Here is a 13,251-nt window from a genome sequence, read left to right on the forward strand (position 1 = left end):
TTGTTTATACAGAAAGTGAAAATAATAAAATAAATTATCACCGTAAGGTCAAAAACATCGGGATAAAAGCAAGCAAAATTCATTGCAGAATATCATTCCAATATGGAAGCAATTGCATCAGTCGAGTGAACATTTACAACTGGGTTGAACAATTCAAGAATGGGTCGAACAAGCATTGTAGACAAAGAGCGTACCGGATGACCTGTTGAAGTTTCAACACCCACTGGAGCAGGTTCAAGTACATTCAGGAGCCGGTACATGCCCAGTACTTGCCTACAGTGTGTAACAGAGACGTGATTGATCGCTCAAGCGGCTAACGAGCCGATCAGTGGTGAAGAGGATAAAAACAAAAACAAAAAAAACATTGCACCAGAACATTGAGCGGAAAATTTTGGGAACTGACGCGTTACAAATAACAAATTGCGACAGATTTGAATGCCAGTGGTGGTATAGTACACAACGTCATTCCTGATGTTCTCAAGCATTTTTGGAATAATGAAGAGGTGAAGAGAGAAATTTGAAATTGATTACGAAGTCAGCCGAAAGAATTTTTTGCCACAGGAAAAAAAAAACTTGTAGAAAGATGGGACAAGTGCATAGCTGTAGAGGGAGATTATGTGGAAAAATAGGTATGTGATCATTAATAATGCATCATTACTTCTGCAGTTATATTCATTTGTCTCGTTAATTTATTGAATGACCTCGTATATTTTCTCAAGACTAACTTTACCATTTAAGCACAATAGTTTTCACTTTCCAGAACAAAAGTCGTAAATCACCTCAAAAACACCTTACCAAAAAAACCTTCCATTTCGGCAATTGAGGTTATGATGTAGGTGTTGTTCAAATTTCATACAAAGGTACAGTACTGTTTTACATGCTGATGAAGGATCTGGGTTCATAATTTAAAAATTTGAGTAATTAGTGTTAATTATTGACCCTTGCAATAAAAAAAACCTTTAGAATATTTAAAATGTCAATTATGCTGTGCCCTTAAGTTTTAAATCCCCCTTTTATATATTTTCTCAAGATTATAGACATAAAAACTTAAGAATGGAGGAAACTGCAGCAGGCCTATTGGCCCATACAGTACTGGGCAGTCCCATTTACACCTAACCCATATCGCTCGTATATCCATCCAACCTTGATTCAATTTACTAGTTAAGTATGTTAGTTTTTACTTTACAGAAAAAAAATCAGAAGTCACCATTGAAAACGCCTGACCTAACACCTTGTGTTTCGGTAGGTGAGGTCATGACAATGAGATAGATTTTGTTCAAATTTCATACAAATCTACAGTACTCTTTTACATGCTGATGAAGGATCTGGGTTCTTAATTAATTTTTGACTAATAAGTCTCAATTAATGACCCTTGCAATAAAAAACATCTTTAGAGTACAGTAAGATCTTGTATTTCGTGAGTACTATAGACTGGAAAATTGCGCCAAATTCAAATTCGCCAAATGCAAATACATAAATTAATGGGAAAAATAAAAATTTAGACTGGCCACTCTACATCAACCTCTGATTTTCCCATTTATAACTTCCAAATGATACAAATTCTGCCTTTATTGACCTGATTGTGCTTTCCGGAAACTAGTTTTTAGGCCTTCCTCAAGTAATTTAATCACACGCTGCTTATCCTGCATCAAATACTTGGCAAACTTAACTCACTTGTGATAGTCCCGCTTCTCCTTTTTCTTATTTGGCCGCTAAGGTGGGTCTGTCCCACCCCCACCAGCAGCAGTAGGACCCCCAGTAGAGGTAGAGGCCATTATCTTGATTCGACAGGTGGTAGTGTAATGGGCCGAGTTCTTTCATTTTATATCCCACCTAAGCTGCCACTATTTGTAATGGGACGTTTTTCTTTACTTCATATTTTATCATTCAGATATTCTTTTCTGTTATTATTCTTCAATTCTTTATCTATATATACCTTATATTCTTGCTTATATTCTTATATAAGTAATTCTGATATTTCTCTTCTTTTAGTTCCAAATCTTTCATTTCTTTTCATATAATGTATATTATATTTTCTGTTTTATTTTATTCTCAACCATGCGGCGGTCGACAAAATTAAGAAGAATACCCAGAAATTCAAGACGTGGGTTGGGTCAAACGATGAGCAAGACAGGAGGATGTATGCAAGAGCCAGAAACCAAGCAAAGATAGAGTGTAGGAGGGCTGAAAAGGAGTTCCAGAGGCTGGTTGCACGCGAGGTCAAGTCAAACCCAAAGGCGTTTTACTGCTATGCAAAGTCGAAATTGAAAACGTGAGTAGGAGTATCAGACCTGAGGCTTGAAGATGGTAGTTACGCAGATTCTGACCAGGATAAAGCTGAGGCATTGAACAGCTTCTTTTCCTCAGTGTTCACAAGAGAGGCTGCAACTAACCTTCCTGCGTTTGAGGACAGACGGTTCGACACAGCACTGACCCACATTGTGTTCACAGAAGAGGGTATTAGAAATAAACTGTCCAGGCTAAAGGTCCATAAGAGTCCCGGACCTGACATGGTGCATCCTAGAGTGCTAAGAGAGCTGTGCAACGAGCTTGCAGAGCCCCTGAAGATCCTGTTTTGTAAATGCCTGGATGAACAAATGGTCCCCAGTGAATGGAAAGTGGCTTATGTGAGTCCTATCTTCAAGAAGGGCGATAGTCACTCCACGAACAACTATAGACCGGTGAGCCTGACCAGCATAATATGTAAAGTACTTGAGAGTATTATCAGAGATGCCGCGATGGAACATCTACTACGAAACAACCTTGTAAAAGATTGCCAACACGGTTTTATGCCGGGGCGCTCTTGCTTAACACAATTGCTCAAGGTATTGGATATTTGGACCCATATTCTGGAACGGGGTGGTAATATCGACAATATTTACCTAGATTTTGCCAAGGCTTTCGACAGTGTACCCCACGAAAGGCTGAAAATCAAACTGGAAGGGTACGGAATTCGGGGAAATGTCCTAGCGTGGATAGAAGACTTTCTACATGACCGCAAGCAGTGTGTGGTGATTAATGGCACGAAATCGTCATCTGTACCTGTAACAAGTGGGGTACCACAGGGCAGTGTATTGGGCCCGCTGTTGTTTGTTTGTTTCATAAATGACATGCCTGACGTTGTACACTCCTCCATACAAATGTTTGCCGATGATGGCAAGTTATTTCGGGAAATTAAGAACCAAGCGGACTGTGAAGAGCTGCAGAAGGACCTCTGTGGGCTCCAGGAATGGTCGAAGAAATGGCTGCTGAGATTCAATGTCACGAAGTGTAAGAGGATGCACCTGGGGCGTACCAACGGTAAGGAGGCGTATCATATGTCCCAACGGGATGAAGAAAATGCACTAGTTGAGACTGTGTGTGAGAAGGACCTAGGTGTGTATGTTGACAATGAGCTGAAGTTCTCGGGCCATTGTGAGAAGAAGGTAAATCAGGCAAATAAATTATTGGGTCTTATAAGAAGGTCGTTCAGATATCTAGACGGTCCGTCCCTCGTGACGATCTTCAGGAGTGAAGTGCTTCCCCATCTGGAGTACTGTCACCCCATCTGGTCCCCGAGATATGCTAGGGACTGTCAGTTGGTTGAAAATGTTCAAAGGAGGGCCACCAGACTGGTGCCTGCACTTCGGCACCTCAGCTACCCTGAGAGATTGGAGCGCCTGAACTTGCCTAGCTTATACTACAGACGGGCAAGGGGGGACCTAGTTGAGGTGTATAAGCATCTCAGGGGGCACTACTCAGTTGAGTGTCCTTAATTGGAGCTGGCGGACGCTCGCCCCACAAGGGGTCACAGCTCAAGATTGAAGAAGCCGCAAGTCCAGAAAACCGTGAGGGCAAACTTTTTCGGAGTGAGGGTTGTAAACTCTTGGAACAATCTACCAGAGAGTTTTGTGACGGCACCGAGTGTGAGCTCTTTCAAGAGAAGACTTGACCAACACTGGAGCGGGTTCAGGTACATTCAGGAGCCGGTGCATGCCCAGTATTTGCCAACAGTGCGTGACAGAGACGTGACCGATCGCCCAAGCGGCTAACAAGCCGATCAGTGGCGAAGAGGATAAAAGTAAAGTAAAAGGTGCATGCCCAGTACTTGCCAACAGTGCGGAACAGAGACGTGACCGATCGCCCAAGCGGCTAACGAGCCGATCAGTGGTGAAGACGATAAAAGTAAAAAAAGTGAAAAGTATACTTACAGCGGTAGCCTGCCACCACCCAGACTTTTATTAGAATATAACATATCTCGGGGAAAGCTTTTGGGTAGTGTGGTACAGTGTTTATAGACCGGTGAGTAAGTATTATTTTCTGGAAACCAATGTTTAGAAGGAATAGAGTGGTGATACTCGTAAATTACTAATTCAATATTTATTAACACAGAGAGTGAACAAGATGTTACTTAAATTCACTCAGACAAGACTGGACTCTCAGGTCTTACTGTACCAATCAAAAGATAGTCCAGCAATCCATCATTAACCATCTATTAAGTTTATTCAGACAAGACTGGACCCTCAGGTCTTACCTTTATAAGTAACAAATTACATCTTCAATTCTTGGTTACAACATTTAACAATCATTATATTATCCCATTGTCACTACAGGTGGTTATATGACACTTGACAATATCCTAAATCAACTTATAACATCACGTTCAATCGGCATGAACAACATGGTACTTTTCCTTCAGTTCATGTACTCAACTCACATAGCATATTTCCTGGTACTATTAATTGTTATGGGTTCACTACTTTACCTGGGATTTCCATTTCTCTGTTAGTTAATCCCTCATTCAAGATACAATAATACTTAGGCCCATGTAACTGTGAGGAGTGCCCCAGGGTATATATCCCGGGTGTCTCCATAACAAATGAAGATTGCTGTTAGGGGTCGGTTGTAGACCGACACATGCCCAGGGAGCTTGGGCCTAATTTGCAGGATACGGATTTCACAGTTTGATCCTGTGGAATTAATGACATCGTCCAATACGGCTACCGATCCACGGTAGCCGATGGGTATTCAGCTCCCACACTGACCTGGAGATGCGTTGAGGAGAAATCACAAGAGAGTGAATGTTTAACTTCAACTATACAAAACATACATCTGGCAACGGTACAGACTATATCTACTGTACGTTACTCGACTTATTTGGCACAGAATATTACTATGTTAAAACATGAACACTGATATTCACAAAAATCAATTAAGTTAAACTGAATTAACAAGACGGCGAGAAACAATCATTCACATACAGTACTTGGAGATGCGTCAAGGAGAAATCACAAGTGTGATTTTTCTCCATTCATTCGTATATATGTGAGACTGGGGACATATCCCTACCAGAAAGACTAATCTTACTAACAACAGACCTTCTATTCAAAGTGGTCGCTGGGCACCTAGCTGTGACCGTCAGTGTCACAGGTCAGGCTAATTTTCTACGTCTATCTTTATGATCTAATCAGAGATTGGGTTTGTCAGGAAAGAGGTGAAATGGAGTTACATACGCACTAACAACTCTACTTGCCCGACCGCGGACCACATTCCAGGTCAAAACAGCCGTTAAGTCTTGGAGATTTTGAGTTTGACAGAATCTGTTCAGTAGATTAATAACTTTCTAAAATAGACAACTGACACTAACTAAACTACAAACATCAGATTCCCTGATGTTTGGGCGACAAAATAATGTAACTTCAGTAGCGATCAGAAATTCAGGATATCCCCATGAACGACATAAAATATGCCACTCAACTGACAAACTTGACACTCACTTACTTGACAAGTTTTACTAACAATAAGGACAGTTGAAGCTTTCAACTTCACTCACAATGGATTTTGAATGTTCCAACTGTAAACAGTTGCAATTTCAAGTTCTGTCATTACTAAGGAATAATGAAGTCTCTGGTGCATTCTAAGATTGAGAGAAAACGGAGGACTCAGGCGTCCTGAAGCGATGAGAAAACGGGCTCCTCAGATGGGGAACTCCAATAAGAAAGCATAGCTACATGTTTTGTGGGCTATTGAGCATAATATGAATCGTCTGATTTTATGTTAATTGACGTGTATAACCGTGGTCATTACAGTAGCACCACCCAAAAAGCACACAATATCAGCCCGGGCGGTCTCTAGGATGGTGCGGGCTACAACGCGATAGTTGCATTCTTGTAAACCTCTTTTACGTTCACCACCGGCAATTCGATCACCAGAATGCTTCTTGGAGACATTCTTCTTACCTTGTCTTTCCGTATTCATCGCTACCGCAACAAAATTGGAGAAAATAGCGAAAATCACAGAGTAATTGACAGAATCTGCACGATTCAACTGATCACGTGATTTAAACAGAGAGTGCTTGTGTAAACCATTATTAGTCCTCACTCTGAAAATTTTTTTTTACTTATTCTTTTCATATATTTATGGTTAAAGGCTAAATTTGCCCCCCAAAAAGAAATTGAGTACCTCTCATAAAACACTTCACAAACAAAAGACACGAATCAATTGAACATGTGATGTCGAACATGAACTGTAAACATTGCATAACCCCGCGCCACGCTTAAAACGTTGAGGATGGAATCAAAACATTGAGGTTGGAATCGTGCTATAGCCAACATTCGTATGCAAAAGTTTGCGTTTTACAAACAGCATTCCCTTATTCATCAATCACATTGCAACCAATTCGCGTTGGCAAAACAGCGCGTTGTAGCAGAAATGACTGTAACTGGTATGAGAGCTGTGATGTCATTCAAGACAGTGGCCAGCATTCAGCTTGCTGGATCTCGCATTCAGTTGGTTGGATCTCGCGAAATTCACGATATTTTATGCCAAATATATGACTCGGTTGCATTAGGAAGTGCTCGCGAAATTCAAAAACGTGAAATGAAATTGCACGAAATATGAGATCTTACTGTACTTAAAACATCTATTATGATGTCCCCATAAGTTTTAAATCCCCTTTACAGCCCTGTATATATTTTCTCAAGAATATAGACTAATTATTATCATTTAAGCACCTTGTTCCATATCTAAAGCTTCATGTCCAGCTGCTGATAGAACCTTAAAGAAGGTGTTCACTTTGTTGTTGAAGAACAATTTGGCACACAATAATTTACTTTTGGCATTTTAGAGATAAATGACTGAATCGATCCCGAATTTTTCCCAAAATGCATTGTGGTAAACAACTAGTGACACAGTTGTGGGATGCAGCTATTGAATGCATTTTATGGCCTCTCCTCACATCTAGATTTCAGACAAAGATTATCTTACATTTTTTGTGTGTCTAAGAGTTTTACTGTAATAGGGGATTTTTAATTCGACACCAATGCAGTAAAATGTCTATAATTGCCAAAATTCTTACCCAACAGCCGGAGAACATCTTGTGTGTACGTCGGACATCCCATCAGATCAAGCTCATCGACTTTGGCCTTGCTCGCCGATTTAATCCACAAGACCCATGCCGTGTCCTCTTCGGAACACCAGAATTTATTGCCCCAGAAATTATTAACTATGAACCAATTGGGTTTGCATCAGACATGTGGTCTGTAGGAGTGATATGTTATGTTTTGTAAGTATGACTTGTGGTATATTGTGTAACATCTCTGAAAATAAACTCATGTTTAAATAATGAATGACTGTAGTGACCTCGGGCAGGATTCACTCACATGTTTATGCTTCATCAGCTGGCATGGGTATCTTGTGATTGGTTAATATTCCTGTAGAGTGTTTTGTTCTGGGCACTGATTGTTTTAGTGATGAATCAAAAGGTATGTGCTACAACTCTCTGTGGAAGTAGCTCACTGAACTAAATTTACTAGTGGTCGCCATACGAACCATTATTGATAGTAACTGAGGTTACAAAAAAGGAAAGATTTGATCTAAGGAAAACTTGAGTTGTCTTACCAAATATAGATGGCAAATTAGGAATAATGCTCTTCACACACCTAATGTACTGTGTGATATTGCATAAATGAGGAATGGTATTGTAGAAATGATGCTCATTGCACACCTGATGCAATGCATGATATTGCAGATATGAGAAATGATCCTTGTCCCACAGCTGATGCAGTGTGTGATGTTACAAAAACTGTCCGATCTAGCCAAGGCGTTTCATTAGTCATTGTAGATTAAATGTTTTAATTATAATAATGTCATGTATTTTTTATTATTTCTTTTCTTTCATATTTAATTTTTTTCTTTTGTTACAAGTTGGATTTGGCTTCTAATAACTACCGTATCTGATAGCTAGTATATTTTTAGTTACATATTAGCAGGAAAAACTTTTCTGGTCACGATACGTTTGTTTTCTTAAATCTGAGAAAATAGAAGATATGCTTATTGTTTTTATTACTTTTTCTTTTACATATATAGTTTCTTCTGTTTTAGTTATAGTATATATATTTATTTTAATTGTGGTAATTTATTTTTTTGTTGTAGGTCGTATAGTAGAGAAAACATGAGTTACGTGACCTTATTTCTGTTTTGGGGAAGGTTAAGGTTGCTTGGACCCCACCATAGCCTTTGATGTATGATAAGTTTAGTTAAGGGTACTGGGGTACTGTAAGTTATTAGTGAATGACCTGTTCAGCTTGCAGGTTGACTGTCGGGACTAAAGGTGATTGTAAGTTGTTAGTGGATCTTGCCCCCGCTGGTTAGATTTATTGCATGTCATTGAAAATCTCAAGTATTTGGTAAACGATTGCTGGTGGAAAGATATTTTTTGTTTATGTAAATTTATCACTCCTATCTATCTCCAACTGTAGGTTATCTGGTCTGTCCCCCTTCATGGGTGACACCGATGCCGAGACCTTCAACAACATAACTCGTGCGGAGTTCGACTTTGATGATGATGCATTTAGTGCCATTACTGAAGACGCCAAAGATTTTATTATGTCTCTGCTAATCAAACGAAAAGAGTATGTTTGTTTTATTTGTTGTGCAAATTTATTTCAAATATAATTTTCTTAATATTGTTTTTTATGCATATTTGTGTAAAGTTTTGAGAGTATTGTGTTTGTTCACAATATTGAACAACTTGATATTAATAAACCTACAGGAAGCGGCTAACAGCAGCAGAATGTTTCGAGCATCCTTGGTTAGCACAGACTGAGGAAGATATGAACAAAGTTGTCCTTTCCACTGACAAACTGAAGAAATTCATCATAAGACGGAAGTGGCAGGTCTGTATAATAATAGCTAACATGTGTGTTTGCTTGACCTTATAATAGATTAGAGAAATGATTGCTACTTTTTTCTAACTGAGGATTGTAAACTTAAATAATAATATAGTTCATTAGAGTGGTTTTGTATTTTGTTTGCCAAGCTAAAACTGTTTTGTACTGACACATCAAGGAAAGACCATTAATGTGTTAAGGTATTTTTGTATTTAATACCATTTGTTTTTTGGGTTTTTTAATTAGTTTTTAATATTTTCTGTTTCAATTAGCAAGGATACTTGACACTAAATCATTTAATCAGTAATCCTAACTGCATGGTTTGATATTTTCTTTGCACTTATAGAAAACTGGAAATGCTATCCGTGCAATTGGACGTATGGCCAACCTCACCAACCGCCGCAGCTCACAACCCTCATCGCCAACCCGACTCTCCCCCCTCCCAGAAAACCATGCCCACACTCCTGTGTCCCCCTCCTCCCCCTCCCCTTCCAACTCCCCAACCATTGTCTCAAAGCCCAAGGGGTGTGCTCCTGTAACTCGCCCCTCCACCAGCATGGTCAGCGAGAGGAGCGACTCTGGTATCAGTGAATGTTCTTTTAGTATTGAAGAAAATAACCAAAATCAATGTAATACCAGTAATCAATTTGGCATAACAAATGGTCGTGCTGTTACAGGGCGCAATGTTCTCAAAAGTGGAAAGACACCGCCTTTAGACTGGCAGTCTTCGGTCGATTCTGCCGTCTGTGATGACGACTACTTCAGCAAGAACAGTTACGGATCTTCTGCCAGAAAGATATCCAACGAGTCTCTTATCCAGGCCAAGACTGACACCCTCATGCATGCCCATTCAAGAATATAAGTAAAACAGTGTATAGAACAAAATTCTGATTAATGAAATTATTCCTATATAAAGAATTTATATGTACATATGATACAGAAAAGGACTGTTTAGCATTAGCTTGTTTACCTCTTCTGAATCTTAGTAAGGGCCCTTGTAATATAAATATAATTTTATTGAGGACTACTGTGAAGGACGTGTATTTCTCTTGTGTTGATAAAAAGTAATGGCCAACAAGGAAGGAGTTTATATTTGTTCTCTTGCCTGCTGGCCTTGCAGTACAGGATATCTGCAGTTACTGTTATTTGTCTACCCAATCCATGTCCTCATACATGGAGCCGATTAGACGTCTTTAAGACGAGGTTATGAATATTCGACTTAAACTTGATGTGTCTACCGATAACGACCTCTGAACTATGTCTCTTAGTGTGACATGTGATTAAGAGGATTTATGTACAGTCGAAATCCCAATGTCGACCAGCCACAATGGACTCGTGAGAGGGCTGATGATGTGTCTGAATTATACTTTGTATGTGAATAATATAGTGCTGTATCACAAGCAAGTCATGGAAGAATGTAACAAAGCGTGTTTAATATATTTGTCGTGACAGTTGGGTTTACAGGAGCGTGCCTGAAATTTGCTTCTGATAAACCTTATTGTCACATGAGTTTGTTTAACTTTGCTGAAAACCCTATGATTTTTTTTGTTAGTTCTCTTTAATTGTGTGTTTACACAGTGCCACAATATTCTATTTTTCTCAGTGCAGTGCCAAACAAATTGTACAGCTGATATATGTAGATGGTTTGCCTGATATCATTCCACGTAACTCACTCTCCTTTCTTGCATCATAATTGAACTGACAACTTGTCACTCATTTTCCTTTGCATTGTCATGTTATTTTTATTATGAATGTTCCTCCATAAAATGTTTGAATCTTCACTGTTTGTTTAATTTTATGGTATGTGTTTAATCTTACTTGAAGTTACCTGTATCAGATATTTAAAATCGCAGTGCCTTAATATTGCCGAATTAAGATAGGCTGTCTTGTTATATCAGTAGGTCACTGTACATTTGTGGCTTTGCTTACAAAGGACTTTCAGCAGCCTGACTTTTATAGTAAACTCACTTGGGTTGAGTTTAAGATCTTACAGATAATACATCAAGTAAGTATCAAAAGTAGGAAGCATTAGAAATATAGCTACACCTTGTCTGTTGCAGCTTGTCTTATGATTAAATTTTTCCAATCTTAAAATCAACTCGAAGTAAGTGAACCATTAGTATGTGGCAAGTTTCCTAAGATCCTATTGACAATGTAGATAGAGAGCGTGGTTAATGATGTAATCGTGTAGCTCTGTATTGTGATATTGTAGATAATCACCCAAGTATATGCATGATACTGTTGTTAAGAGATTAAAAGATTTATTTGATGTGTTATGATCATTGTCCTTGTACTTTACTGTACACTATGCCCATCACATATTGAGAGCATAAATTTTATTATACATAAGAATAAATTTTATACAAGACTGAAAATAAAAATTTAAATTCAACTTGTGTTTATCAGAAGCTGAAGCACTTGCTCCAAAGCTTTCACTGCATCACCAAAGCACTAAAACTAAAAAATAGCGCTCGAGACTAACCTTGTTTGGAAACCTCTAACACCTTGGGATTTAGACACTAATTTATTTTATTTTTTAAATCTCGGTGTAGATAGTCCTGTTGATTAAGTTTGAGGTTAAAAAGGAATTTTTTTTGATAATCAGTACTTGTCAATAATGATTTGGAAAAATATAATTAGTACATGTATTTAAACTCTTATTACTCAAGATCTGTAATTTTCCCATGGTGACTTGTTTTCAGGATATTCTAATTCAGCGGTTCCCAACCTCGGGTCGCGACCCAAATCTGGGTCGCAGGGTGTCCTCAGTAGGGTCGCGAGGGGCCTTCAGACAATTTAAAAAATATAGTACTTATCATAGTCAAACAAATTTTTGCTTAACATTGAAGCTATATAATATATATGCCTGAGGGTCATGACACCGTATTGTCCATAATACACCACTTGCAGGGTGATACAGTGCACACAGTGATAGTTCATAGTGTCATCAGTGACTGCGGAAGTTGTAAATAACTTAAAGTGAGCGCTAACTAGCAAGCAAGCTGGAAAGACACCGTGCCAGCTGAAACCAAGTCGAGTTATAGTTGCCACAGAGACTTTAAATTTTATTTTGTTAGTGTGCTTTCTCAAGGACAAACTGTGCCTACAATACTCCATTCACAGGGAGATAAAGTGTATGCAGTCGCAGAAGACAACTCTATAGGCAACAGAGTAGCTAAGTACTGTTCTTATTTTCTTTTTTTTTCTCTACTTTTTTTAAATAGGTGTATTCTACACAGTCTGCAACCCCCCCTCCCCACAACAACAACAACCATGAGCATGATATGTGATTACTGCAGGGAGACGTCAGATATGGAGGATACAGGCCTGACTAATGCAACGTTTAGGACGTTACTAACTGCCGTAAAGTATGATGGCTGTTGCTGGTATTGCCCTGACTGCACAGTCAAGGTGAATGAGGCGATTGTAAGCCATAAGGGAACGAGTTCTCTTGGGACGAAAATAGATGAAGTTGGAGCCCTGCTGGTTGCCAAACTGGAGCAAGTTGGGAAAGAGATCCTTGCTAAGACTGAGGAAGTAGCTGATAGAATGGAGGTGGTTGCTAAGAGGAGTTATGCTGACATATTAGCAGGGCTACGGGAGGGTGCGGGGAGTAATGCAGGATCAGAACAGGTTCTACAGCAGATTGGGACTCTGAAGAAGTGTGTCGAAGAAATGAAGATAAACAGACCTACAGTTAGGGGAGAGGAGGAACACCAGGAACATTTCCAGCGCAGGAACAATGTAATAGTTTTTGGAGTCCCAGAGAGCAAGGTGGAGGGAACTGTGAGTAAGGTAACACACAATAAGATGCTGTTTCAAAATATTTGTGCAGAGGTTTTGAAGATTCCATCAACCCCTCTGGATGTGAGGAGGTTGGACAAAAGCAAGGGATAAGCCTCGTCCCCTCAGGATCACACTAGTGAGCGGGGAAGAGAAATGGCAGGTTATTCGGCAGGCAAAAAACTTAGCAAGGAGCGAGGCATTTCGGGATGTATTCATTCACCCAGATCGCAAGGTAATACAGAGGGAACGGCACAAGAAGCTCCTGCAGGATTTGAAGCAGAAGAGGGAGGAGTCAAGGAAGAACGGGGACGGGTGT

At 39.4% G+C, this 13,251-nt stretch overlaps 1 protein-coding gene across 3 annotated transcripts in view; it reads left to right on the forward strand.

Annotated features, from left to right (window-relative positions):
* Nucleotides 1-11,418, forward strand: part of LOC121859756 (myosin light chain kinase, smooth muscle-like) — a 90,093-nt gene extending 78,675 nt beyond the window's left edge. For 2 of the 3 annotated variants that reach the window (XM_042356742.1, XM_042356743.1), the window contains 4 exons: nucleotides 7,344-7,543; nucleotides 8,739-8,891; nucleotides 9,032-9,155; nucleotides 9,496-11,418. In XM_042356742.1, coding sequence (XP_042212676.1) covers nucleotides 7,344-7,543; nucleotides 8,739-8,891; nucleotides 9,032-9,155; nucleotides 9,496-10,011 — 993 coding nt within the window. In that variant the 3' untranslated portion in view covers nucleotides 10,012-11,418. The remainder of the gene's footprint in view (nucleotides 1-7,343; nucleotides 7,544-8,738; nucleotides 8,892-9,031; nucleotides 9,156-9,495) is intronic. The other variant, XM_042356744.1, reaches the window with a different exon arrangement.
* Nucleotides 11,419-13,251: the final 1,833 nt, after the last annotated feature.

The sequence above is a fragment of the Homarus americanus genome, unplaced genomic scaffold (assembly GCF_018991925.1).
Source record: "Homarus americanus isolate GMGI-L3 unplaced genomic scaffold, GMGI_Hamer_2.0 scaffold27231, whole genome shotgun sequence".
In the NCBI taxonomy this organism is placed as follows: Eukaryota; Metazoa; Arthropoda; class Malacostraca; order Decapoda; family Nephropidae; genus Homarus; species Homarus americanus.